This window comes from Scylla paramamosain, chromosome 25 (assembly GCF_035594125.1).
Source record: "Scylla paramamosain isolate STU-SP2022 chromosome 25, ASM3559412v1, whole genome shotgun sequence".
NCBI lineage: Eukaryota > Metazoa > Arthropoda > Malacostraca > Decapoda > Portunidae > Scylla > Scylla paramamosain.
In genome coordinates, this window is record NC_087175.1 from 4685001 (window position 1) to 4712023 (window position 27023).

The window sequence follows — 27023 nt, forward strand, 5'->3', positions numbered from 1 at the left end:
TTATTTATTTATTCATATATTTATTTATTATTTAAAATTAATTAGATTTATTTGTTTTATTAAATGATTTGTCTTGCACTGGTTTAATTTTCGCCACCAGTTCATGCGAATCTCTTTGAGTCTTCGCAATATCCCGTAATGTCTGCTTTCATTCTGCTTTGCGCCACATCTCACCCTCTTCACTAAAAGCGTACATCAGAACTCTTCCTGATCACCAGCCACGGGTCTTTCCCCTTCGTGGGTCATGTTTATTCAGGGAGACTGTTGGCCAAGACTGCCTGTGGACATGGTGCAGGAAGGAGGGAGTCCCAGGCATGCATATCCCCAGCAGGTGCTTTGTTTGGCTTAGATTTCCGCCAGTCACTGCAAGGCGAGTGTTCCTACGCGGCCCCGTCTGTGCCAAACCTCCGCACTGTTGGTAAAAGAAGGTGTTGAGGTCAGGCAGCGCTAAGGGGACGTGTGTAAAGAGTTCGGAGGGGGTGTGAGGGAAACACAGTTGCTCTGAAGGTTCCCAGGGTGCTGCAACACACAAGGCAAAGCGCTGGTACTAGAAGGTTGCGTGAGGCACCGTAAGGCGTTTGTAAGGAAATTATTATAAAGTTGCATAAGGTAATAGAAGGCATTTATAAAAGAAAACACTACTATGTACTGAAGGCGTTTGTAAGGGAAAACATTCCATATAAAGTTCGATAAGATATTCAAAAACATTTGATGCTAAAGCACTCGAGCAGCGACAGGTAGCCTCGGTGCGGGGTGCATCTCAGGGTGCGTGAATTTTTTCAAAGAGCGCCTGGAAATAATGGGCACACGGAGGAGTACATGACATAGCCAGTGTGTGTAAGAGTGCTCAGTACGAAGAGATGTTTTAGAAAGTCTCATGTAAAAAAAATAATTTGAATTGAGATTGAAGTATTACAAATTTATGTATTGTATTAGTGTATTACATTCAGGTGGAACTCGCGCCTCGTATGTTTAGACGTGGCATTTTGTTTTATTTTACAGTTAACACCTGTATAACAATTACTTAGGACCGAAGAGCTGTTTCACACGTTTAAAACAGATATCTAATACTTATATTTCTATATCTTCAGTCTGAAAACAAGAGAAAATGTTAAATATGTCATTCTTTTGTAATCAATTGTCCAAAACGCCGAGGTACATGAATTTCTTAAAAAAAAAAAAAATAAAAAATAAATAAATAAAATGAAAAAAATCGAAAAGGTGCACGGACTTAGAATAGGTTGAAAAAGTACTGTGGTCTGCAGCACCAGCACACCACACCACACCACACCATCACTACCACCAGCACCATCACTAGCACCTCTCTGAACACCACACCACACCACACCAGCACCAGCACCATCACTAGCACCTCTCTGAACACCACACCACACCGCACCACACCACACCGCGTGACGCAACACTCACCTTAAGCCCACATACCTTCTCCCGCACCACACCAGCGTCCTTCTGAGCACCACATCACACCACATCGCACCACTTGACAAAATACCCACCTTACACCCACATAGCTTCTCCAACACCACACCACACCACACCACACGCAGGTAAAGATGAGCGGCAATCCAGGCCAGGGAACACACACACACACACACACACACACACACACACACACACACACACACACACACACACACACACACACACACACACACACACACACACACACACACACACACACACACACACACACACACACACACACACACACACACACACACACACACACACACACACACACACACACAGGCATTCTTTTCCCCCGGATTCACGTGATAGCGAATACATTCACACCTAAATGATACTGTAGATGTCACGTTTTGTAGTATTGTGTGTATTGTGTATTGTGTATTGTATTGTGTATTGTATTGTGTATTGTATCGTGTATTGTGTGTAAATAACATCCTTTCTTTCTTCCTTTCCTTTTTCATTCTTTTCATCTATTTCCTTTTTTCTTCCTTCGTTCCTTCCTTCCTTTCTTCTTTCTTTCTTTCATTTCTTTCTTTCCATTTTCATTCTATCTATCTCCTTCATCCTTTTCTTTTTTCCTTCCTTCTTTCCTTTCTTTCCTTTTTCATTCGTTCTATTTTTCCTTCATTCTTTTCATTTATAAGGTGGGCTGGCTGCGTGAGAGAGAGAGAGAGAGAGAGAGAGAGAGAGAGAGAGAGAGAGAGAGAGAGAGAGAGAGAGATTAACAGAAAACGTGGTCTCATTTACAAACATACCGGCGTGTTACCTCTAATACTTGCAACAGAATCTACTCGTGGAAGGTGCTTGGGCTTTCTTGGGTGTTTTCGTGATTCTAGTGATACGTAGTTCAACATATTCTAGAGGACGTAATTAGGGTTTCAATGATTCTAGTGATAGTTTAACAAGGATTTCGCTTTATGAACGAGAAAAACATCCTTGAGGATCCGAATAATTATTTCTGTGGCTTTTGAAATTTATCCTGATGACGGAACAAAATCGCAGCCAAAATTCCACAAATATTGACGCAGGAAGCTTTATTTATTTACTTATTTTAGTTTATTGTACTTTACTTTATTTACTTGTTTATTTATTTTTTTTGGCTCACAATTCCTAGAAGTGAAAGAAAAGTTTATAAGTAAGATGATGATCAGGATGAAGGCCCAGGTGGTGGTGATGCTGGTGGTGGTGGTGGTGGTGGTGGGGCGGCCTCCAAGCAGCGTAAGGCTCAAGCTACGGTCACTGCTCATTGGCATCGCTATTCAGTGTGACCTCATGTACACTACAGGACCGTATTCTGAAACATTTCTGCTCTGCACCTCCACTAAACTTAAAGGGCTATATATAATTGAAGCTACATAGGTTTTCAAAGGTGTTTTAATGGTTCTAGTGACAGTTTAACAAGCTTTCTACATAATTTAAAGGGGAAACAGTCTTGAGGACCCGCAAATCATCTCTATGGTCTTTGAAAACAGTCATGGCGAGAGAGCAAAGTGTTTCCGGCTACAGGTGTCTTGGTCACAGCGGTATGGTAGTGAGGGTGGGGGAGCATGGGTCATGGGTCACTCTGCCTCACGGTGCCTCACATTCCCCCAGGCCACATGTTATTGCAGCCTTGGCTTTGTACTGTGTCACTGTTCGGTCACGCCTACGCCATGTTTGTCATCTCTCGGGAGTCAAACGAAAGATGTAGGTATGATAATTTCCTGGCTTTATATTTCTTTCATGGTGCATGTCTTGTTTTATGAGTTATACATACGTAGTTACACAGGCTTCAGAAAAATAAGTGTTTCGTTTAAATGTTTATCAGTATCTAAACTATAGGTATACTCAACCTTCACTTGCCCAGTGTTCCTGCGTCAGGCTGCCGGTGTCGCACTAGTACGTACGTAAGTCGCACCGTGCAGTTGTGTTACGGCATCGCCAGACGGAAGATGCTCACGACAAAGGCACATCACCCGCTAATCAGTTTTCAGACAAGAGGAAAACTTAGGAATAGTATTTAACACAAGGCAAAGTTGATGTGTGGCCTATAAAAAACAAAATAAATAAATAAATAAAAAAATGTTAAATAATGATAATGATGAATAAATAAATTAAAAAAAACAATAATCGTCAACATCATTATCAGTATTGCAGACTTAGACCTAATGAGCTTTATATCTTTTCTTTACCGTCCTCGCCGCAACACTGGGCAGGAGTGTGAGGAGGGCGTGACGGATGTAACACGTGTTATCTGTCGTGATGGCGTTCCTGAGTGCACCGTGTTTAGCTGTGGCTTTCAACGTAAGTGTCAGAAAGTGTGTGTGTGTGTGTGTGTGTGTGTGTGTGTGTGTGTGTGTGTGTGTGTGTGTGTGTGTGTGTGTGTGTGTGTGTGTGTGTGTGTGCTACATGGAAGTTAATTAACGCAATTTTATCTTACTTGGTTGCCTGTGATGCTTGTTATGCCTTTGGTAATGATTCATTAGTCACTGCTTATCACAGACACTAACACAGACACACACCAGACCATACATAACGCTCATTACTGTTCACCGCGGCCACGTAACAACCCTTACAACGTTCCTTTACTCACGGGTCACCACGGACAGTGACACACAGGAATCCCATGCCTGCCCAGTCTTGTCCCTGTTGTCAGACCCTCCCACGACCACGAGTGACGCCCTGGGGACCCCCGAATGTGTGTCCCTAGGTGAGAGCCGCGAGGAAGGCCTATACACCTCCCCACACTCGTGAAGGAAAGCACCTGCCGCCAGTCTTGTCTGTATCACACAGCACCGTACGTCACACTTGCACTCACTCAATGTACACTCGAGTCTGAAGCTGACCAATCTGTATTCACGTGCACTGTTTTGCCTGTTCGCTAAATCCAAACTGCTCTGCTGACACTGTCCTTACAAGGTCTGACAGTTGGTGGACTCTTGGCAAATCAAGAGAACACTGAAGAGAAGAGAGGCAAATAGTGTAGTGGAAATGAGTCTGGCGTGCCTAGTCTGTGACCAATACTAATGTGAAAATAACGTGCCTAGTTTTGACAGACGCGTGAAAATGAAATGATGGGTACATGAACTGACGTTTTCGTTGTCGTGCATCTGTAAGCTCAGTTATAATGGCTGCTGTGTGTCATGATTGTAGAAAATAAAGAATTGTGTTCATAGGCTGTCCGATTAACGAAAAGTGTTTAGTATGTTCATAACTTGATGGTCCGTGGTACGAGTCTGTCCTTACGTGTTTGTAGCCTAACACACCAAAACAAGTCCCTGTTTATGGTTGTAGCCGATCACTTTTTAGTGGTATTTTTTTTTTTACTACTACTACTACTACTACTACTACTACTACTACTACTACTACTACTACTACTACTACTACTACTACTACTACTATACTACTACTACTACTATACTACTACTACTACTACTACTACTACTACTACTACTACGACTACTACTACTACTACTACTACTACGACTACTACTACTACTACTCCTATTTCTACTACTACTACTATTTCTACTACTACTACTCCTATTCCTACTACTACTACTACTACTACTACTACTACTACTACTACTACTACTACTACTACTTCTACTACTACTACTACTACTACTACTACAGCAGCTCCAATGAATTAATATCGTTGACTTGGTGGTGTGAGAGCCACAGGGCAAGGGAGACACGTGGGGGTGTTGTGGTGTGTTTGCTGCTACACATACTCACCTCATATGTGGTGGATATGCGCATGTTAGCTGCTGCTGCTGCTGCTGCTGCTGCTACCTACTACTAGTCTTCATGACAACAAGAAAAGACTTGTGTAATAGGCCGCCTGTCCCTCGTAGTGACGCGACGCGCAGGATTTGTGGCATTAAAGTCCCCGGCGAGGAGCGGCAGCCCTGGAATTTGCAAAGCGGCGGTGCCGCCTTATAGGTCCTGTGTGGCGAGAAGGCCGGCAGTCCTGCACGCTGCCAGCCAGGATGAGGACCCAGGCGGTGTTGTTGCTGGTGGTGGTGGTGGTAGTGCTGGCGCTGGCGGCGACGGCGTCGGCGGGAACTTTCCCGCTGGGTAAGACCATTACGAGGATGATAATGATGACCATCATTATCATTGGTCATTGAGCCACTGTATAAGACGTAGAGAACACTCTGCTAACTCCCTTTCTTCCCCACCACTACGCAGGGCGTCGGTGCAAAGACGGGGAGTCATGGAATGACGGGTGTAACGATTGCTTCTGTAGTAATGGTGTGCCTGCGTGCACCTTGCGGTTTTGTCCTGAAGAAGGTAAGCCTCAATCCAGTACACTTTACCTGAAAGTATCCGTGGCTCACTGGTTCATCAGAAAGACTCATGTGTGTTGTATCTTTGATAATGTTTCCACCACAACTTGCAGGTTATGACCAGTTTGGCAGACCCTTCCCGCACCGCCGCTGACTCCCTGGGAGCCTGCGGTGTGTCCCGAGGCAGGGATCACGGGTGGGAGAGCTGTGTGGGGAGTTACACACCACCCTTGTCCTCCTCGCCTCAGTGCTTACCTCGCTGTCTTGATGCAGCAATAAATCCGCGAATACTGTGCTGTGTGTGAATAGTTCAGTCCATTGAGTAAAACATTCAGTAGATGAGATATTTTGTTTGTCATCCTCGGAAAGAGATGCAAGTTTTACTTTGTAACAAAAGAAAACACGAAACAGAGAGAGAGAGAGAGAGAGAGAGAGAGAGAGAGAGAGAGAGAGAGAGAGAGAGAGAGAGAGAGAGAGAGAGAGTTCTTACAAGGACTGCGTGATATTCTTTTCCTACTGCTTGGGATTCCCTCTCCTTGCCTCTAGGGCGTGGGGGAGCTGATGGGTGTGTTGGGGGCATGAGGGAGCAGCAGGTGGCGGAGCAGGGGGTACAGGTGTTTGTTGGTAATAATAAAGAAATCAGTGGAGACGGAGCAGTGCAGACAGAAGGGCACAGCAGCACAGCGGCAACGCAGCAGCTGCAGCAACGCTCGCTTAAGGTCAAGTGTGATGCAGTCATGCATAGAGAGAGAGAGAGAGAGAGAGAGAGAGAGAGAGAGAGAGAGAGAGAGAGAGAGAGAGAGAGAGCGCCCTCACGTTCTTTTCCTATTGTGTGGATTCCCGCTCCTTGCCTCTGGTGGAGGGGGAGCTGGGTGGTGTGCGGGGGGCGTGGGGACGCAGCAGGTGGTGGCACTGTTTTTTTTTTTTTTTATGTAGGAAGGACACTGGCCAAGGGCAACAAAAATCTGATAAAAAAAATGCCCACTGAAATGCCAGTCCCATAAAAAGGTCAAAGCAGTGGTCAAAAATTGATGAATAAGTGTCTTGAAACCTCCCTCTTGAAGGAATTCAAGTCATAGGAAGGTGGAAATACAGAAGCAGGCAAGGAGTTCCAGAGTTTACCAGAGAAAGGGATGAATGATTGAGAATACTGGTTAACTCTTGCGTTAGAGAGGTGGACAGAATAGGGGTGAGAGAAAGAAGAAAGTCTTGTGCAGCGAGGCCATGGGAGGAGGGGAGGCATGCAGTTAGCAAGATCAGAAGAGCAGTTAGCATGAAAATAGCGGTAGAAGACAGCTAGATATGCAACATTGCAGCGGTGAGAGAGAGGCTGAAGACAGTCAGTTAGAGGAGAGGAGTTGATGAGACTAAAAGCTTTTGATTCCACCCTGTCTAGAAGAGCAGTATGAGTGGAACCCCCCCAGACATGTGAAGCATACTCCATACATGGACGGATAAGGCCCTTGTACAGAGTTAGCAGCTGGGGGGGTGAGAAAAACTGGCGGAGACGTCTCAGAACACCTAACTTCATAGAAGCTGTTTTAGCTAGAGATGAGATGTGAAGTTTCCAGTTCAGATTATAAGTAAAGGACAGACTGAGGATGTTCAGTGTAGAAGAGGGGGACAGTTGAGTGTCATTGAAGAAGAGAGGATAGTTGTCTGGAAGGTTGTGTCGAGTTGACAGATGGAGGAATTGAGTTTTTGAGACACTGAACAATACCAAGTTTGCTCTGCCCCAATCAGAAATTTTAGAAAGATCAGAAGTCAAGCGTTCTGTGGCTTCCCTGCGTGATATGTTTACCTCCTGAAGGGTTGGACGTTTATGAAAAGATGTGGAAAAGTGCAGGGTGGTATCATCAGCGTAGGAGTGGATAGGACAAGAAGTTTGGTTTAGAAGATCATTAATGAATAATAAGAAGAGAGTGGGTGACAGGACAGAACCCTGAGGAACACCATTGTTAATAGATTTAGGAGAAGAACAGTGACCGTCTACCACAGCAGCAATAGAACGGTCAGAAAGGAAACTTGAGATGAAGTTACAGAGAGAAGGATAGAAACCGTAGGAGGGTAGTTTGGAAATCAAAGCTTTGTGCCAGACTCTATCAAAAGCTTTTGATATGTCCAAGGCAACAGCAAAAGTTTCACCAAAATCTCTAAAAGAGGATGACCAAGACTCAGTAAGGAAAGCCAGATACTAGTGAACCGTTAGTCTCTGTTTTTAGGAAATCACTTGAGTCGGGTGAGGTACCAGTAATGTGGAGGCAGGCTAATGTAGTACCCATCTTTAAGAAAGGAGATAAAACTTTAACGTCTAATTATAGACCTGTCAGCTTAACTGATGTTGTAGGTAAATTAATGTAGTCAATAATAGCGAAGAATATTAGAGAGCATTTAGACAAACATAATTTGATAAATCAGTCACAGCATGACTTCACAAAGGGTAAGTCTTGCCTAACGAACTTGTAAATTTTTTACAGTAAGGTTTACGATGCGGCAGATAATGGTGATAATTATGAAATCCAATATCTGGACTTAAGTAAAGCGTTTGACAAGGTACCCCATCAGAGGCTCCTGAGAAAGGTTAGGGCACACGGGATAGATGGGAAGGTGTTAGGCTGGATAAGGTCATGGTTAAGCAACAGGCAACAGAGAGTTGTAATAAACAGCTCTAAATCAGAGTGGGGTCATGTTATTAGTGGGGTGCCACAGGGATCAGTATTAAGGCCACTGTTGTTTTTAATATACACCAATGACTTGGACAGTGGAATTAGTAGTGACGTTAGTAAGTTGTGGATGACACGAAGATAGGTAGATTAATTAGGTCAGAATCGGATGCCATCGCCTTGCAGGGAGATTTGGATAGGATGAACGAATGGACAGACAGATGGCAAATGCAGTTTCATATCAACAAATGCAAAGTACTTAGCGTAGGTAGAGGAAACCCACACAGTAGGTACACAGTAAACAACGAAGCTCTGGCAGGTTCAGGGTACGGGAAAGATTTAGGAGTCAATAGTTAGCTCTGAACTCTGTCACAGACAGACAGATTTATGGATGGGGATGATAGTGGAAATAGGTAGGCATGATTCATACAGGGACTGCCACGTGTAGGCCTGATGGCTTCTTGCACCTTCTCTTATTTCTAATGTTCTTATGTACAACAAACATGAGTCTTTCTGATGAACTAGTGAGCCACGGACACTTTCACACAAAGTGCACTGGTTTAAGGCTTACCTTCAGGACCACAGTACAGCGAGGTGCACACAGGCATACCATTAATACAGGCGCAGCGGTTGCACCGGACAAACCACGACTGCCTGTTATTGCACCGACGCCCTGCGTAGTGGTGGGGAAGAAAGGAGTTAGAAGAGTGTTCCCTGTGTCTTTTACAGTGGCTCAACGACCGATGATGATAATGATCATCATTATCACCCTCGCAGTGGTCTCACCCTGCGGGAAAGTCGCCGCCGTCGTCGCCAGCACCAGCACCACCACCACCAGCAACAACACCGCCTGAACCCTCATTCTGGCTGGTAGCGGGCAGGACTGCAGGTCTTTTCGCCACACAGGAGCTGGGAGGCGTCGATGCACCGCCGCCCTGCACATTCTATATAAAGACCGTGACAGGACTGCCGCTCTTCACCGAGGACTTCAATGCCACAAGTCTTCTGCGTCGCGTCACCACAAGGGGCCCCTGGCGGTTTATTACACAAGTCTTTTTTGTCAAGCAGACTGGTAATAAGCAGCAGCAGCTAACATTTGCATTTCCACCATACATGAGGTGAGTGTGTGTTGTAGCAAACACACCACAACACCGCCACATATCTTCCCTGCCCTGTGGCTCTCACACCACCAAGTCAACGATATTAGTTCATTAGAGCTGCTGTAGTAGTAGTAGTAGTAGTATAGTAGTAGTAGTATAGTAGTAGTAGTAGTAGTAGTAGTAGTAGTAGTATAGTAGTAGTAGTAGTAGTAGTAGTAGTAGTAGTAAAAAAAAAATACCACTAAAAAGTGATCGGCTACAACCATAAAACAAGGACTTGTTTTGGTGTGTTAGGTTACAAACACGTAAGGACAGACTCGTACCACGGACCATCAAGTTATGAACATACTAAACACTTTTCGTTAATCGGACAGCCTATGAACACAATTCTTTATTTTCTACAATTATGACACACAGCAGCCATTATAACTGAGCTTACAGATGCACGACAACGAAAACGTCAGTTCATGTACCCATCATTTCATTTTCACGCGTCTGTCAAAACTAGGCACGTTATTTTCACATTAGTATTGGTCACAGACTAGGCACGCCAGACTCATTTCCTTGTAAGGACAGTGTCAGCAGAGCAGTTTGGATTTAGCGAACAGGCAAAACAGTGCACGTGAATACAGATTGGTCAGCTTCAGACTCGAGTGTACATTGAGTGAGTGCAAGTGTGACGTACGGTGCTGTGTGATACAGACAAGACTGGCGGCAGGTGCTTTCCTTCACGAGTATGGGGAGGTGTATAGGCCTTCCTCGCGGCTCTCACCTAGGGACACACATTCGGGGGTCCCCAGGGCGTCACTCGTGGTCGTGGGAGGGTCTGCCAACAGGGACAAGACTGGGCAGCCATGGGACTCCTGTGTGTCACTGTCCATGGTGACCCGTGAGTAAAGGAACGTTGTAAGGGTTGTTACGAGTCCGTGGTGAACAGTAATGAACGGTATACAGGGTGTAACACGGCTACTCGGAAAAAATGGCACTGGAAAGAATGGCACAGGAAAAAATGGCACAGGAAAAAATGGCACAGGAAAAAATGGCACATTGTTTAGCCTAGGAAAAAATGGCACACAAGCATATACACCGATATCTGAAACTGGATAATTATTATTATGTTATAAGTGTTCGAAGCCTATATTGTTATGTTATAAGTGTTCGAAGCCTATATTCGAAATCGATCAGAAGTTTTCTTGGCTCACGTTGTGAATAATTTGATTTTTTGATTCACGTTATTCACATTGACTCGTTATGTGTGTTGATTTTGATTGATTCACGTTGTGAATAATTTGATTAGTGGACTCTGTGGACTTTTTTTGCGATGGAAATTATCGAAAGCAACAAGGGAGGTCTCAAACTGTGTTACAGTGGATACATGTATACCAAGCAGTGGTCAAGAGGTGAAACGGTGCGGTGGAGGTGTGTCAAGCGAACACTTTCATGTAAAGGGGCATTAACAACATCTCTTCAAAATGAAAACCCAACACTTTTAACAGAACACAATCATGATGGTGACGAAAGTGCTATTGAAGCAGCCAAGTGTAAGTCTAGAATGAAAACATTAGCAAAAACTACCAGAGATAAACCTGGTCAAATATACGCCCAAAATGCCTTAACCATGAGAACCCAAGCGCAGGCTCATTTCGTATCACAAGAACATTGTAAACGACTGATTCGGCATCACCAAAGCGCCAATCAGCCTCGCGACCCTGCTTCATTACAGGAACTTGTTATCTCGGGAGAATGGGCATCAACAGGTGGACCAGAACCACAACCGTTCCTGATTTATGACAATGGTCAAGACAGTAACAATCGCATTATTGTTTTTGCAAGTGAACAGACCCTACGACATTTAGCAAAATCAGACATCTGGATGATGGATGGAAATTTTGCCATGGCCCCTCCTAAGTTTACACAATTGTATGTAATTCGTGTTCCTCTCGGAAACACTGCTGTCTCCGTTGTTTATGCATTCCTTCAACACAAGACTCAAAACACCTATGAACAACTTTTTACGGCAGTTCTTGAGAAATGTGCAGAGTACCACCTGTATCCAGACCCTAGAACCGTTATGCTTGACTTTGAACAAGCAACTCTACAGGCCATCACGGCAATACTGGGATCGGAAGTTACTATTCGCTGCTGCTTCTACCATCTGACACAGTCATCATGGACAAAAATACAAGAGTTAGGGCTGGCAACTGTGTACAAGGAAAATGAGGATATTAAGTTGTTCTGTGCTATGGTCGACAGTTTAGCTTTCCTTCCCCTAGAGGATGTGTCTGCCGGCATGAATTACCTCAAACACAACACACCAGAGGGCATGGAGCCTTTCGTCATTTACTTCGATCAGACCTACGTAACGGGAACTTATCGACGAGTCCAAAGACAGCAAGATGACAATGAGATCCCAAGAGTTCAGCTCCGCCTCATTCCTCCACGGTTTCCTCCAGAAATCTGGAATGTGCATGAAGCAACTATTCGAGACGAGTCTCGCACGAACAACTTATGTGAGGGATGGAACAATCGATACAGCAGGTTGGTTAAATTTATGGAAATGTTTGTAACTCGGTACTTTATATTATATTCTTCACATTTTATAATTATTTTAAAAAGATGCGCTTCACGTTGTTTTTGTTTTTGTTTTTTGTTAGAGCTTTAAGTCCAGCAGAATAACTGTGCTTAGCTTAGAATGGTCATTGGTTAGTTAGTTACCACGCAACTCAAACTATTTACGATAATCACTTTCCTAGGTTGGTTGGTCACAGTCACCCAACAATATGGCGGGCAATCCAGTGGATCCAAGCTGACCATGCTGTTGTAGCTACCCAGTTGGTGCTAGAATCTCGTGGCGGGCCTCCCAAGAAACGGCAGAAGAGGGTGTACAAGAATCTACAAACACGAATGAAGAACCTCTGCCAAGATCGCCGTGATGGTCGCAAATCAGTTGAGGAGTTTTTACATGGAGCGGGTCACAACATTCGATGGAAGTCCTAAGCATTATAAGAAAAGTCAGTAAAATGTATAGAAATAAAGTGTGAACAAATTTTAGCTGATTGTACTGTCTGATTGTATCGTTTTTAGCTTGAGTTTTTTTTAGCACATTTTGTACTGTGCCATTTTTTCCTAGACTAAACAATGTGCCATTTTTTCCTGTGCCTTATTTTCCTGTGCCATTTTTTCCTGTGCCATTTTTTCCTGTGCCATTCTTTCCGGTGCCATTTTTTCCTACATTCGTAACACGAGTTTCTGCAGAAATTGCCAGACGAAAAGTGTTAAAGAAAAAGAAGAGTATAAAAACAACAATAACAACAACAACAACTGTTTCGATACAAATTCTTACCTCCCCGTTGCCACTACTGTTTCAGATAAATTTGGCCACCACTGTTTCCGATGTGATTCTTACCGCCTCTGGTTCCGATGATGTACTTGCCGCTCTTGTATTGATGAGGATTCTTCTTGGTATGGTGGTGGCTGCTCTGCAGGACCTGGTAGTAGCCTGATATTGTTGGTAGCGTGGAGGTCGTGGGTAGTGGTTTGATTGTGGTTCATTGTGCGAGTAAAAGACACAACTTATAAGAGTTCTTCTTGATTTAATGATGGGGAGGATGTACACGCGTGGTACAGAGACACAATTGATTACAGACGGGACGATACTGATGTGCTCTCTCTCTCTCTGGACCGATATGAAACTCAACTGATATGAACTTGACTTGAGCTGTGTCCAATCTCTCTCTCTCTGAACTCTGTGAACTGATATGAACTGACTTTCTCAGCAGACTGACTTTCTAGCTACGCGTAAGGTTCTATTTATATGAGAAGAAACGTATCTGAGATGAAGAAATGACCAATGAGATGCTTGGAAATGGGGTGAAGGAGCCAACGGTAGACGTCGTTATTTTGGCCAATGACCAAGGAGGACGACAGGAAGGTGATGCAGCTGTTTTCCCTAAGGATTTGCAGGGAATGTAGTGAAGGAAGGTGTGTTATTCCCTTGAGAGCGCGATAGGGAGGAGAAGGGTTAAAACAGGCTGAGGCTGGCCACGTGGGCACACGTAGTATGAAATATATGAATGATATGATTAATATATATAATAATAATTGTTATGACTGATGCAACTGATACACAACAACAACAACAACAACAACAACAACAACAACAACAACAACAACAACAAGACCAGTGCAAAACACTGCTAGTTTAAACCAACAAGGAAGGTCTGCTCATTCTCCCTTGAGTGTTGCCTGCGCAGGTCGTGGCCGTGGTTAATTCGTGGTTAATTCGTGTCGTGTAAACTACAACTACAGAAGACAGAGACAGAGAGAGAGAGAGAGAGAGAGAGAGAGAGAGAGAGAGAGAGAGAGAGAGAGAGAGAGCAGCCCAACATACACCAGTTTTTTTCATCACCGTAGCCTTGCTTATAAACTTGTTCTTTCACTTCAAGAAATTGTGAGCAAAATAACAATAAATGAAATGAAATAAATAAATGATTAAATTAATAAAGTCTCCCGTGTCATTATTTGTGAAACCTTGGCTCCGTTTTTGTTCTCTCCGTTTTTGTTTTCTTATCAGGATAAATTTCGAAGGCCACAGAAATTATCAATCGGATATATATATATATATATATATATATATATATATATATATATATATATATATATATATATATATATATATATATATATATATATATATATATATATATATATATATATATGAAGAAGGATTAGATCACACCGCGTGTAGGGAAGCATGGCGCAGGGGAAACGTCACAAAGTTTGACGTAGTTGAAAATGACACACAAAAATCTTTGCATGTTATGATGCTGGCACTGATGCTGGTGAGTTGTTGGCATTATTGACAATAATTCTTATTTATAACAATTGTTGTTATATTAGACTGCTGGCCAGCCTCGCTCAGCCAAACCTCCTGTAAGGACCTCGTGCTTACACATTACTGGTGAAGCAAGCACACCATACTGCGCTAACTAAAATATCACAACACATCACATAACAAAACGTGAATAAAAATGTACACCTACGTACGTACACGTGGATGGACGTGAAAACTGCACCTTACGTCTACAAGCAATTAGACATACAGACAAACCGACACACACACTAGCACATGCACGGTTTGAACCAACAAGGAAGTAGATAATCACTCCCAGTGAGGTCTAAAGCACTGTTCAGGGGGTGCTGTGAACTTATCATTAAACCCAGCTGTGACTTCACTGAACGTTTCCCTTTGTGTCTCACAACACAAGTGGGCAGTCACAGCCTGCCCTCTAAAGACAACTCTCTTCCTCCACACAAAATTACAAGCACCTAGTAACACACACACTCTTCACTCAAAAATTTTAAAACCATCATGGCGACTCCTACACCAGCCTCGGAGTCCCCATCTGGGGAGGGGACCATAAATGTCCCCAGGTCGGACTGCCTTTCTGTCGACGACCCTAAGTGTCTTGACACCCCCCTCAACTTTTTCTTCATTAACTTCTGCAACATTCGCGGTCTAAGATCTAATTTTCAATCTGTAAAACACCACCTCTCCTCTTCTAAACCTCATCTTCTTTTCCTCACTGAAACTCAGGTGTCTGAGGCAACTGACAGTAGCCCCTTTTCTGTTCCCTCCTACTTTCTCTATCCTCATTTTCTATCCAAAGCTGGATGCTGCGTTTATGTGCGCAATGACTTAACCTGCTCTCGTGCCCACGCTCTTGAATCTTCCGACTTATGGACCTATTGGACTTCCGCTTATGGACCTATTGTTCTCCGAAACTGTGCCTCCGTGCTTGCACCTTGCCTAGTCAAACTCTTTCAGCTCTGTCTGTCAACATCTACCTTTCCTTCTTGCTGGAAGTTTGCCTACATTCAACCTGTTCCTAAAAAGGGTGACCGTTCTAATCCCTCAAACTACCGTCCTATTGCTTTAATTTCCTGCCTATCTAAAGTTTTTGAATCTATCCTCAACAGGAAGATTCTTAAACATCTATCACTTCACAACCTTCTATCTGATCGCCAGTATGGGTTCCGTCAAGGCCGCTCTACTGGTGATCTGGCTTTCCTTACCGAGTCTTGGTCATCCTCTTTTAGAGATTTTGGTGAAACTTTTGCTGTTGCCTTACAGCAACTACAAGGACTATGTGATGTTCTTTTTTTTCTTCATGGGATTCCCTCTCCTTGCCTCTGGGTCATGGGAGAGCTGACGGGTGTGTTGGGGCCATGAGGGAGCAGCAGGTGGCGGAGCAGTGGGCTACAGGTACAGGGTATGTGTGTTTTTTGGTAATAATAATAATAAAGAAAACAGTGGAAACTCGGAGCAGAGCAGACAGAAGGGCACAGCGGCACAGCAGCTGGAGCACCGCTCGTCATAGGTCAAGTGTGATGTAGTCATGCAGAGAGAGAGAGAGAGAGAGAGAGAGAGAGAGAGAGAGAGAGAGAGAGAGAGAGCCCTCATGTTCTTTTCCTACTGTCTGGATTTCCGCTCCTTGCCTCTGGTGGAGTGGTAGCTGGGTGGTGTGCAGGGTGCGTGGGGACGCAGGGTGCGGCACCGTATATGTATTAGGCAGAATAGGCAGACGGGACCACAAATGTCCGCAGGTCGGACTGCTCTTCTAGTATCGACCCTAAGTGTCTTGACACCGCCCTCAACTTTTCTTCATTAACTTCTGCAACATTCGCGGTCTTAGATCTAATTTTCAATCTGTAGAACACCACCTCTCCTCTACTAAACACCATCTTCTTTTCCTCACTGAAACACGGGTGTCTGAGGCAACTGACAGTAGCCCCTTTTCTGTTCCCTCTTACATTTTATATCCTCACTTTCAATCCAAAGCTGGATGTTGCGTCTATGTGCACAATGACTTAACCTGCTCTCGTGCCCACGCTCTTGAATCTTCCGAGTGTTACACCATCTGGCTACGACTACAGAATCACTCTCAAACTAAATCTAACTGTGCTGTATACCTCTCACCTAACTATTTTGACTATAGAAAAAAAAAAAAAATCTCTTACTATTTAACTTCCAAAGTGGAGCACATTCTGACTCTCTTCCCTTTTGCGGAGATCTCCACTCTTGGAGACTTCAATGTTCACCACCAGCTTTGGCTTTCCCCTCCTTTCACTGACCATCCTAGTGAACTAACTTTCAGCTTTGCTATCCTCATGACCTAGAGGAACTGATGCAACACCCTACTCGTATTCCTGACCGTCTTGGAGATACACCCAAACACTCTTGACCTTTTCCTAGCCTGTAACCCTTCTGCTTATGCTGTTACCCTCTTTTCTCCATTGGGCTCCTCTGATCACAACCTCACATCTGTATCTTGTCCTGTCGCTCCAATCCCTCCAGGGCAGATGTGCCTCTGGCGTCTCGCCTCTGCTAGTTGGGGGGGACCTGAGGAGGTATTATGTTGATTTTCCATGGAATGAGTACTACTTCCGTCTCAGAAACTCATCTCTGTGTGCTGAGTGCAATGCAGAGGTGATAGTGTTTGGCATGGAGGCGTTCATTCCTCGGTATTTTTGTCGCCCTGAGCCTCACAAACCTTGGTTTAACACAGCCTGTTCTCGTGCTATACATGATAGAGAGGTGGCCCACAAAATGTACGTGAGCCTTTCATCACCAGAATCTCATGTGCTTTATATTTCTTTCCGGGACCATGCCAAGTCTGTTCCCTGACTAGCCACAAACTCCTTCGTTAATAGGAAGTGTGAAAATCTCTCAAGATCTAACTCCCCTAGTGACTTCTGGCACCTAGCCAAAATATCTCTAATAACTTTACTTCTTCATCTTTCCCTCCTTTATTTCAACCTGATGGCACCACTGCCATCACATCTACGAGTATTTCTAAACTTGAACTCTTCGCTCAAACCTTTACTAAAAACTCTGCCTTGGATGATTCAGGGCTTGTTCCTTCCTCTCCTCCACCCTCTGACTATTTCATGCCTCCCATTTAGATCCTTCGCAATGATGTTTGCCATGCACTCGCTGGGCCTAACCGTCGTAAGTCTTATGGACCTAATGGGATCCCTCCTGTTGGTCTCCGAAACTGTGCGTCGTGGTGATGTGCAGGGCGACGGGTGAGTGGATGCGCCTGCTGGGTGTGCACTGCGCATTGAGGTCCCCGGCGAGGAGCGGCAGCCCTGCCAGGGTCTTCTTTAAATTGAGTGTGCAGGGCGGCGGTGCCTCAATGCCCCGCAGCTCCTGTGTGTCGAGAGGACCTGCAGTCCTGCACGCTGCCAGCCAGGATGAGGGCCCAGGCGGTGCTAGTGGCGATGCTGTTGGCGGTGCTGCTGCTGGCGGCGGTGGCGGCAGCTTTCCCACAGGGTGAGGCAGCTTGGATGATAATAGGTAATGATGATGATAGTTGCCATCATCGGCACGTGGTCACCACCATCTTCACTATCACCAATCGGTGAGGCACTGCAATGGACGCACGGAAAGGAGACCTTTAACTCCCCTCCTTTACTCCCCACCACGCAGGGCAGGAGTGCAGGAATGCATTGCTTTGGGATACCGAATGTGGCACGTGTTACTGTCTTGAGGGAAGGCCTAAATGCTTCCCGGAGCACTGCAACTCTGCAGGTAAGTCCCACACGCTGCACTTTTCTTGAATGTTGACTTACGTGTCTCACAAGTTCATCCAAAAGACTCTTATATTTGTTGCACCTTTGATAATGTTTCCAGGCTAGCCCCTCGAGAGACCAGTGCGGGCTGCCAGAGCCTTCCTGTACCGCCGCTGACTCCCTTGGCCCCCGGGGAGTGTGTCCTGTGGCGGGGCTCACGGAGAGGCCAGTGTGGGGACGTGCTCGTGGGCCTCGCACTGCACGACACACTTGCCCTCGCCGCTTCACTGTCCCCGCCGCCGCTCGTCTGTAACCTTGTCTGTAACCAATACTGATGCAGGAAGAGAGTCACGTATAATTGTCTCGTGTTAGCAGTTCCGTCAAATAAAACATTCAGTAGATAAGTGAATGTTCTCTTTTCCGTGTTGAGGAAGTCGTGCAGGTGTTTGTTGGTAATAATAAAGAAAATAGTGGAAACACGGAGCAGTGCAGACGGAAGGGCACAGCAGCACAGCGGCACAGCAACGCAGCAGCTGCAGCACCGCTCGCCTGAGGTCAAGTGTGACGCAATCATGCATAGAGAGAGAGAGAGAGAGAGAGAGAGAGAGAGAGAGAGAGTGAGAGAGAGAGAGAGTTCTTACAAGGACTGCGTGATGTTCTTTTCCTACTGCTTGGGATTCCCTCTCCTTGCCTCTAGGGCGTGGGGGAGCTGATGGGTGTGTTGGGGGCATGAGGGAGCAGCAGGTGGCGGAGCAGGGGGGTACAGGTGTTTGTTGGTAATAATAAAGAAATCAGTGGAGACGGAGCAGTGCAGACAGAAGGGCACAGCAGCACAGCGGCACAGCAGCTGCAGCAACGCTCGCTTAAGGTCAAGTGTGATGCAGTCATGCATAGAGAGAGAGAGAGAGAGAGAGAGAGAGAGAGAGAGAGAGAGAGAGAGAGAGAGAGAGAGAGAGAGAAAGAGAGAGAGAGAGAGCGCCCTCACGTTCTTTTCCTAATGTGTGGATTCCCGCTCCTTGCCTCTGGTGGAGGGGGAGCTAGGTGGTGTGCGGGGTGCGTGGGGACGCAGCAGGTGGTGGCACCGTGCATGTGCTAGTGTGTGTGTCGGTTTGTCTGTATGTCTAATTGCTTGTAGACGTAAGGTGCAGTTTTCACGTCCATCCACGTGTACGTACGTAGGTGTACATTTTTATTCACGTTTTGTTATGTGATGTGTTGTGATATTTTAGTTAGCGCAGTATGGTGTGCTTGCTTCACCAGTAATGTGTAAGCACGAGGTTCTTACAGGAGGTTTGGCTGAGCGAGGCTGGCCAGCAGTCTAATATAACAACAATTGTTATAAATAAGAATTATTGTCAATAATGCCAACAACTCACCAGCATCAGTGCCAGCATCATAACATGCAAAGATTTTTGTGCGTCATTTTCAACTACGTCAAACTTTGTGACGTTTCCCCTGCGCCATGCTTCCCTACACGCGGTGTGACGTGGCGGCGCTGGGTGAAGTGCAGGGTGAAAGTAAAGCACGGCACTGCCACCTCAGGGTGTGCTTGGCGGCCCGGTACACGTCACGCGGCGCTCGTGCGACTGACGCAAACAAGTTAACGGGACTGTAAGAACACAAGAATAAAGGAAGCCGCAGGAGGCCATCAGGCCTACACGTGACAGTCCCTATACGAAACATGCCAGTCTATTTCCACTTACCACCCTCATTCATAAATTTGTCTAATCATCTTTCAGAGCTCCTTTCTTTCTTTGCACTAACAACGTAAGTGCTGAGTCTGTCATTCATCTACCATTCTGTGCACCAAATTTTCATTATCACTTTTTTAAATCTAACTTTATCAAGCCTGAACCCTTTGTTTCTTGTCCCCTCGTGATTACTGACGCTGGGCCTTTGAGTGGTATTCAGAGGGAGGGGGCTCCGTGGACAGGCCAGTGGGCGGTGACGTGCGGTGAGAATATGCAGCAAGGCCCTTCAGCAGGCACATGGCCAAGAGATGCTCTGCAGCTAGCGTGACTTGTATTTAGGGAGAACAGAAAGTGCCAAGCGTCATTACAGCGGATCAAACATTATTATTATCATTATTACTATTATTATTTATTTATTTCAACAATATTATTTTTATTTATCTATTTTTGGTAGGATTAAATGTGTGTGTGTGTGTGTGTGTGTGTTTTCTCATTTGTGGCATGTTTCCTTAAAAAAAAAAAATCTTTTTTCATAGTCGGGATGAAGGTATCTAAAAAATGAATAAATAAATAAATTCTTCAATAAGAATTAGGGTCAAATGAATTTAAAAATCAAAATGTATCACAAAGTAAAAGAGAGAGAGAGAGAGAGAGAGAGAGAGAGAGAGAGAGAGAGAGAGAGAGAGAGAGAATAAAGGAGTTACATGACAAAAAAAAAAAAAAAACCGTTTATAGGATTAGACTACCGAATCTTCAGCAGCCATATCCTCTCCAGCCCAGCAGCTCACAGTACTGATACTGGCCATCAACGCCCGTGAACACTCAAATAAAAAAATAAATGAACAGTCTATCTTAAGACGACTTCGTTTTCTGTGGCACTATTTTCAAGTATGCATTTTTACCAGTAACTCCACTAATCTCAGCCATGTAGCGGTGGCAGGAACTGAATGCCCGTCACAACACAGGGAGCACTCAGAGAGGGAAGGAAGGAAGGAAGGAAGGATGGGCAGTGTTTGTGAGTGAGGATAGAGGGAAAGATTGTTTGGAATGGACTGTTTGGGGGCGAAGAATAACAGAGAGGGCGTAGGAAAGATCAAGGAGCGAAGGACACACGAGGAAGGATAGAGAGAGGAAGGAAATAATAGGCACTATAGCAACAAGGCAGGACACATAGAAAACGGAGAGGAAAGAAGGGAAAATATTCAGAACAGTCACTTATCATAAAAAATGTAACCACAGCCTACGCTGTGTGTGTGTGTGTGTGTGAAGTGTGTGTGTGTGTGTGTGTGTGTGTGTGTTTAGATGCATTTATATTTTCCTACATTCCTTAATTGGAAAAGATAATAAAGGTAAAATTATGCAACATTATTATTATTATTATTATTATTATTATTATTATTATTATTATTATTATTATTATTATTATTATTATTATTATTATTTAGAGTGTTATAACTTTGGTCGACGTAGGAAATCTGTATATATGAATTAAAATCTATCAATTTATATCGTTTTCCATTCCACGCTCGAAATGATTCAAATAATATCAACTTAACTACAACATTCTTCGCGTCACGTCATCACAAAACTTGCTCCCTAACTCATGACAAAAAGGAATAAGAAGTGAAGATTTTATGCATTTCCTCGTATCATCACGTTCTCCTCTTACTAATTTTCCCTTATAATATTTGACTTATTCTTCGTGGACCTTTAAGGGACTGGCATTTTCAGAGGACTTTTTTTTATTTTTTTCTCTCTCTCTCTTTTCCTTTTCCTTTTCTTCTCGGCCTTTTTTTTTACTTTCTTTCTCTCCGCCATCTTTTCGCCCTTTTTCTCTTTGTTTTGTTACTCTTGGTTAGATGCTCTCTTGCAGTAAAAAGAAAGAAAATAGAAAAAAAAAGTATTAATCCTAGCCTAGCAGCGTAGCCTATTCTTTCCTTTTTCGTTCCTTTGTTGCCAATAGTCAGATTCTCTCTTACATTAGAAAGAAAGAAAAGAAGGAATAAAGAAAGAAAAAAAAAGAAGGAAAAAAGTAGGAAAAAAAAAAAAAAGGAAGAAAAGAAGAGTGCCAGTTTGATGCAGTGTAGACGGTCGAAAATCAATGACGCAACAGCAGCGGGGCAGTGAGAGCAGTGCACGCGGGGTCACTGCACTCCATGGTTCGAATCCTGAGATTAGCCAGACAGGAAAGATTTACGCTCGTTTCCCTTAAATAGTAGATTCTAAAAGCGCGGGAAACAGAAAGTGATGTTACATAAGACTGCGGTGATAAAACTATCTTGAAACCAGTTTCACATCAATAATACTGCAAAAAAGTAAATAATAAAAAATAAATAAAAATACATAAAAAATAAATAATAAAAATAAAATAAAAAATAGATAAATAAAATAAAAAAGTAAAATAAATGAATAAATAAAAAAAATAAAAAATAGTAGCAAAATAACACATTTAATTATTTATTAAAGTTTGTCTAAAAGCGCGTGAAACCACCGCTGATGATATGAAACCTCGTCTGTGCTAAAACTTGAAGCCAAACAAGCAATCAGTAACGCTGTCCAAAAACCATGAAAATAAGAGCACACTAATATCATATTTCTTTATTTCTTCACAATTTGGGAGTCTCGGATAACGAGGCGAGGCTGTGAATGAAGGAATTGGGGCAAGGAAAATTATGCCCCAGGTGAGGCTCGAACTCACAACCCCGGCATGGCTCAGAAACTGTCTTATAAGTACCGTGCGCTAACCGATTGCGCCACTGGGGCCACGAGGCAGAGTGGGGAGGCAGGACGCTCTCTGGCCGCCATCTTGCCCCTCCTGATACGATGCATTTGTTATTGGAAGTCGTGGATGCTTGCTATCGTACCCCTGTTGTAGTTAAGGGAAGGAATAAAATAATTGATGTGAGCCAAGATATATATTTCTCGTCTCACAATGTTTGTTTCTTCAGTTGATATGTCACCATGATGCATTCGTTATGAGATATAGTGAATGCTTGTTATTTTACCCTTACATGTTGTAGATAAAGGAAGGAATGACATAATTTACGTGAATTAGGATCTATATTTCTCGCTTCATTATGAGTGCCACTTCAAACGATATGTCAATGTATATTCATTATTAGATAGAGATAATGGGTTTTCCGTTATATTATCATTACATGCATTAGTTAAGTAGAAAAAAAATGAGAGGCAAATCTCGATGTATATTTCTCACCGTATAATGTCTGTTACTTACTGCTATGTCGATATTTTATCATTTTGTCGACATCAAGTAGAAGCGTATTGACAACATTCAGTGGTACAGAGATAGCTTAAAAATACGTTACATGAAAAAAAAAAAAAAAACGAATTTGAGATTAACATTTACATCACAAATAACTATACAATGACTTTGTTTTTTCCTTCCCTCAGTAATGAATGCCTCAATGTTTACAGTTGAACACTCAGTGACGCACGTATGCCGGTGACAGAGGGAAGGTGTATCTAAGGCCGGTCTTGAGAAACCGTCTGCTCTCTCACCAAGACTGTTTTCTAAGGTCACATAAACTATTAAGCAGGCTCTCAAGTGTGTTTCTCCAGTTAACAACAAAGAGATCCTGTTAATCTGTCAATAGAACCACAAAAACACCCTTGAAAACCTGTGTAACTTCAACCAGAGCATCTTGAAAGAAGTGAAGGTGTAGCGCAGATGTGTTTCAGAATATGGTCCTTTAAACTCATATTCCTGTGTATTCTCCTCCCTGCTACGGCCTGTACTAACGATATACATCACAAACATTACATCACCTTAAGTATTACATCACCACAAGCATTACGTCACAAACATTACATCACAATTCTAAACCACCACCGTTCAAAGACAGCGGTGATGGCGTGGACTCTCCCCTTGCTCTTGCTACTTTTCCTTGGACCTCCTGGCGATGTTCGGGTGTTTCTTGAAGGACTCATCCCAGTTCTGCCCGTCAAACTTCTCTACCTTGACCTTGGTGGGGGGCGGGTCAAGGCAGTGCGGGGCAATACCTGTGGGGGGCGACTAGCAGGTGAGGTGGTGGGATGGAGGCAAGGTGGTGTGTGTATGTGTGTGTGTGGGGTTTTATGGAAATAATTCTAACCTAGTAACTTCCAGACAATATTTATTTCTGGTAAACTGTGGAACTCCCTGCCTGCTTCTGTATTCCCTCCTTACCATGACTTGAACTTTTTCAGAAAGGATGGGGGTTTCAAGACACCTGTCCTTTCCAATTTTGATGATCCTTTTCGTCTTTCTTTACGGACAGGCACCTCAGTGGGTCTTTTATTCGTTTATTTTTTTTATTTATTTTTTTTTTTGTTACCCTTGGCCAGTGCCCCTCGTACATGAAAAAAAAAAAAAACAATGAAGGGATCAGCAATAAAATGAATGAACTGAATAAATCTAACTTAACCTAACAAACCTAGCCTAACTTAATCTAGCCCTCTGACAAAGACTCATGCATGTTAATGATAATCTGTAGACTGCATAATGAAGAGAGGAGAGTGATAGAGGAGAATGGCAAGTATTAATGCAGTCTGGAATTAGCCTAACACTGTTCTCACACTTTGCAGACTGAATAATGAAGATAGGAGAGTGGAAGGAAGTAACATACAGCTATCTGGCGTGTGGGTGGCCCAGACAAGCAACACAACGCGTCGCTGGTGAGTGTTACATTAGGAAACATTATATTATTCCACTCCTGAGATAATTTACAGACTGAATACTGAAAGGGAGCGTGCCCAGGCTGAGGAATACAGTCTTGCCGTGGCTCAGACTGCCAACATTTTTCTCATTGTCTTCATAGGTGAGCTTTACGTGAGGCAATATCGTGTTTCTTCATTGCTGTTGTCTTCTCGTCTCCATCCCAGCTGTATACTACGGGGATATGAGAAAAACTTTAGCCTATTATTTTTTTTTTTTCCCCGTAGATAACAAACCAAACAAGTACCCACTAATTTTGTTTCCAGGCCAATATCGTTATCTCTCTCTCTCTCTCTCTCACTCTCTCTCTCTCTCTCTCTCTCTCTCTCTCTCTCTCTCTCTCTCTCTCTCTCTCATCTCTCTCTCTCTCTCTCTCTCTCTCTCTCTCTCTCTCTCTCTCTCTCTCTCTCAAATCCTTATCTACACAATGAAGGAACCGGCAGTGAAATGGATGATCTTAATAAATCTGAACCTAGCCCAGCCTACCCTTCAATTTAACGCGCCAATTTATTTATTTATTTATTTCTCTAATATTATCGCTCATCCCCACCCTAGTCTTATTGCTTTACTGTATCTCGATGTATCTTTCGCGGCGTCTATACAATTTATTCACTAGAGGGAGACTTGCAGGTTCATGGATGCAGTGGAGGAAGACGTGCCTGTAATGGACTAACTGGCGTGGTGTGGACGTGCCAGGAAAGACTAGGAGTGTGTGGGGGAGGATGCTGGCGATGGATTCACCCGGCAGGAGAGAGAGAGAGAGAGAGAAAGAGAGGAAGACTGAGAGAATGTTCATGGAGGTAGTGAAGAAAGACGTGTTTGTAATCGAGTAACTGGTATAGTGTTGGACGTGCCAAGAAAGACGAGGAGTGTGGGGAGAGGATGCTGACGATGGATCCACCCGCAAGGAGAGAGAGAGAGAGAGAGAGGAGAGAGAGAGAGAGAGAGAGAGAGAGAGAGAGAGAGAGAGAGGTTTATGAATGTAGTGAAGGAAGATTTGCTTGTAATGGCGTGACTGAGGACCATCCTGAATCACTGCGCCGAGCCTTCCCTAACATTCAAAGGCCTATAGTTAAAGTTACATGTTTTATTTATTTATTTTTTATTTTTTAGGATGCTTTTTATGGTTTTAGTGACAGTTAACAAGATTAGATCATTACTTATAAGAGGAACACTCATTAGAACCCGAACTATCATGACCTTAGCCTTTGAAAGTACTCGTGGTAAGACAGCAAAGCGCTACTGAATGCGGACCTATTTGACGCATAGAAAACGGAGCGCGATGGAGACGTTGACGGTTGATCTGCCGTGGCGACCCCTGGCGGGATATGCCCAGAGGAGCGGCAGTTTAAAAAAAAAGTCAAAGCGTGAAATATTTCTCTAAAAGTTTGCTATTCCTTGATTTTACTTTGGCATTTGTATGTAGCTGTTACCGTTGGCAGACTAGCGTTGTTTTGTTGTCTGTGGAACGAATTACGAGAAAAATGGAGAAACTTAACGAGATAAATATCTTTTACTTCTCAATTTGCATCTGTACTAATTACTGTTGACAAAGTAGCGTTATTTTGATGTCTGTGGATCGAATTAGGAGAGAAATATTGATAGTAAAGAAGAAATATTACAACATTCTTTTACTCATTAGGCTACATCTGAACAGGTATATATATTGACTAACTGAAAAAAAAAATATTAAGACCTTTAAGAGTTTATATTGACTGTTTTTTTTTTCTTTTGTGATGTCTGGAACGAATTATGAAAGAAATATTGAAAGTATACCTAAAAAATATTACGACACTCCCAATTGCTCATTCACCAGCTTATGCACGGGTATATATTGACAAACTAGAAAAGGTAAACAAATAAATGAGATCCGCAAGAGTTTATATTGAATTTAGGGAAGAAATGGGGAAAGTAAACAGGGAAAATATTACTACACTCGCTTTTACTCATTAGTCTGCAGTTGAACAGGTGTAGGTTGACCAACTAATGCTGTTCTGCTGTATGTAAAGCGAGTTAGGAAGGAAATGGGGGAAGGTGAACCGGGAAACGGTTACAGCTTTCAATTTTACTGTTGACTTAACATCTGAACTGATTTATAATGGCAAAAAAAAAAAAAAAAAAGAAAAGAAAAGAAAAAGAAAAAGCAAGAGTTTATATTCATTTGTGTTATTCTGATATCTCTGAAACGAACCAGGAAAGAAACAAGAAAAACGTAAAGAAAAAAATACTACACTCATTCATTGACTCACTTACCGTACCCATTCGGATTAGATCTCGGGATATAGAAGGCCTGGACGCCGCAGGTGGAGCAAAAGGTGTGTTTGGCGTTCTGGGTGTTGAAGGTGTAGGTGGTGAGCGCATCGTGGCCACTCATCAGCTTGAACTGACTCAACGGCACGATGAAGTGTTTGTTCTGCTTCTTGACACAGATGCTGCAGCTGTGGGGCGGGGCAGCAGGTGTTAGGGCAGATGTGGGGGGCAGGAGGAGGGTGGCAGGGCAGGTGTGGGAGGCACTGGGT

The 27023-nt window shown here is 43.6% G+C and overlaps 2 protein-coding genes, 1 long non-coding RNA gene and 1 other non-coding gene across 4 annotated transcripts; 2 read left to right on the forward strand and 2 right to left on the reverse strand.

Annotated features, from left to right (window-relative positions):
• The first annotated feature begins 10276 nt into the window (after positions 1 to 10276).
• On the forward strand, positions 10277 to 13505 carry LOC135113137 (uncharacterized). The gene is made up of 2 exons (XM_064028209.1): positions 10277 to 12063; positions 12279 to 13505. Exons 1-2 carry the CDS (start codon positions 10847 to 10849, stop codon positions 12520 to 12522), a joined length of 1461 nt encoding a protein of 486 aa, XP_063884279.1. The 5' UTR covers positions 10277 to 10846; the 3' UTR covers positions 12523 to 13505.
• Positions 13506 to 17650: 4145 nt separating this feature from the next.
• Positions 17651 to 18503, forward strand: LOC135113129 (uncharacterized). The gene is made up of 3 exons (XR_010274720.1): positions 17651 to 17860; positions 18017 to 18118; positions 18221 to 18503. It is a non-coding gene; the product is annotated as an uncharacterized LOC135113129 (long non-coding RNA).
• A 3960-nt stretch (positions 18504 to 22463) lies between these two features.
• On the reverse strand, positions 22464 to 22553 carry Trnai-uau (transfer RNA isoleucine (anticodon UAU)). The gene is given in 2 exon segments: positions 22464 to 22499; positions 22516 to 22553. It is a non-coding gene; the product is annotated as a tRNA-Ile (tRNA).
• A 284-nt stretch (positions 22554 to 22837) lies between these two features.
• Positions 22838 to 27023, reverse strand: LOC135113138 (centromere protein V-like). The gene is made up of 2 exons (XM_064028210.1): positions 26758 to 27023; positions 22838 to 23810 (listed from the first exon to the last, which is right to left on the reverse strand). The coding sequence occupies exons 1-2, from the start codon at positions 26876 to 26878 to the stop codon at positions 23686 to 23688; spliced, it is 246 nt and encodes an 81-aa protein (XP_063884280.1). The 5' UTR covers positions 26879 to 27023; the 3' UTR covers positions 22838 to 23685.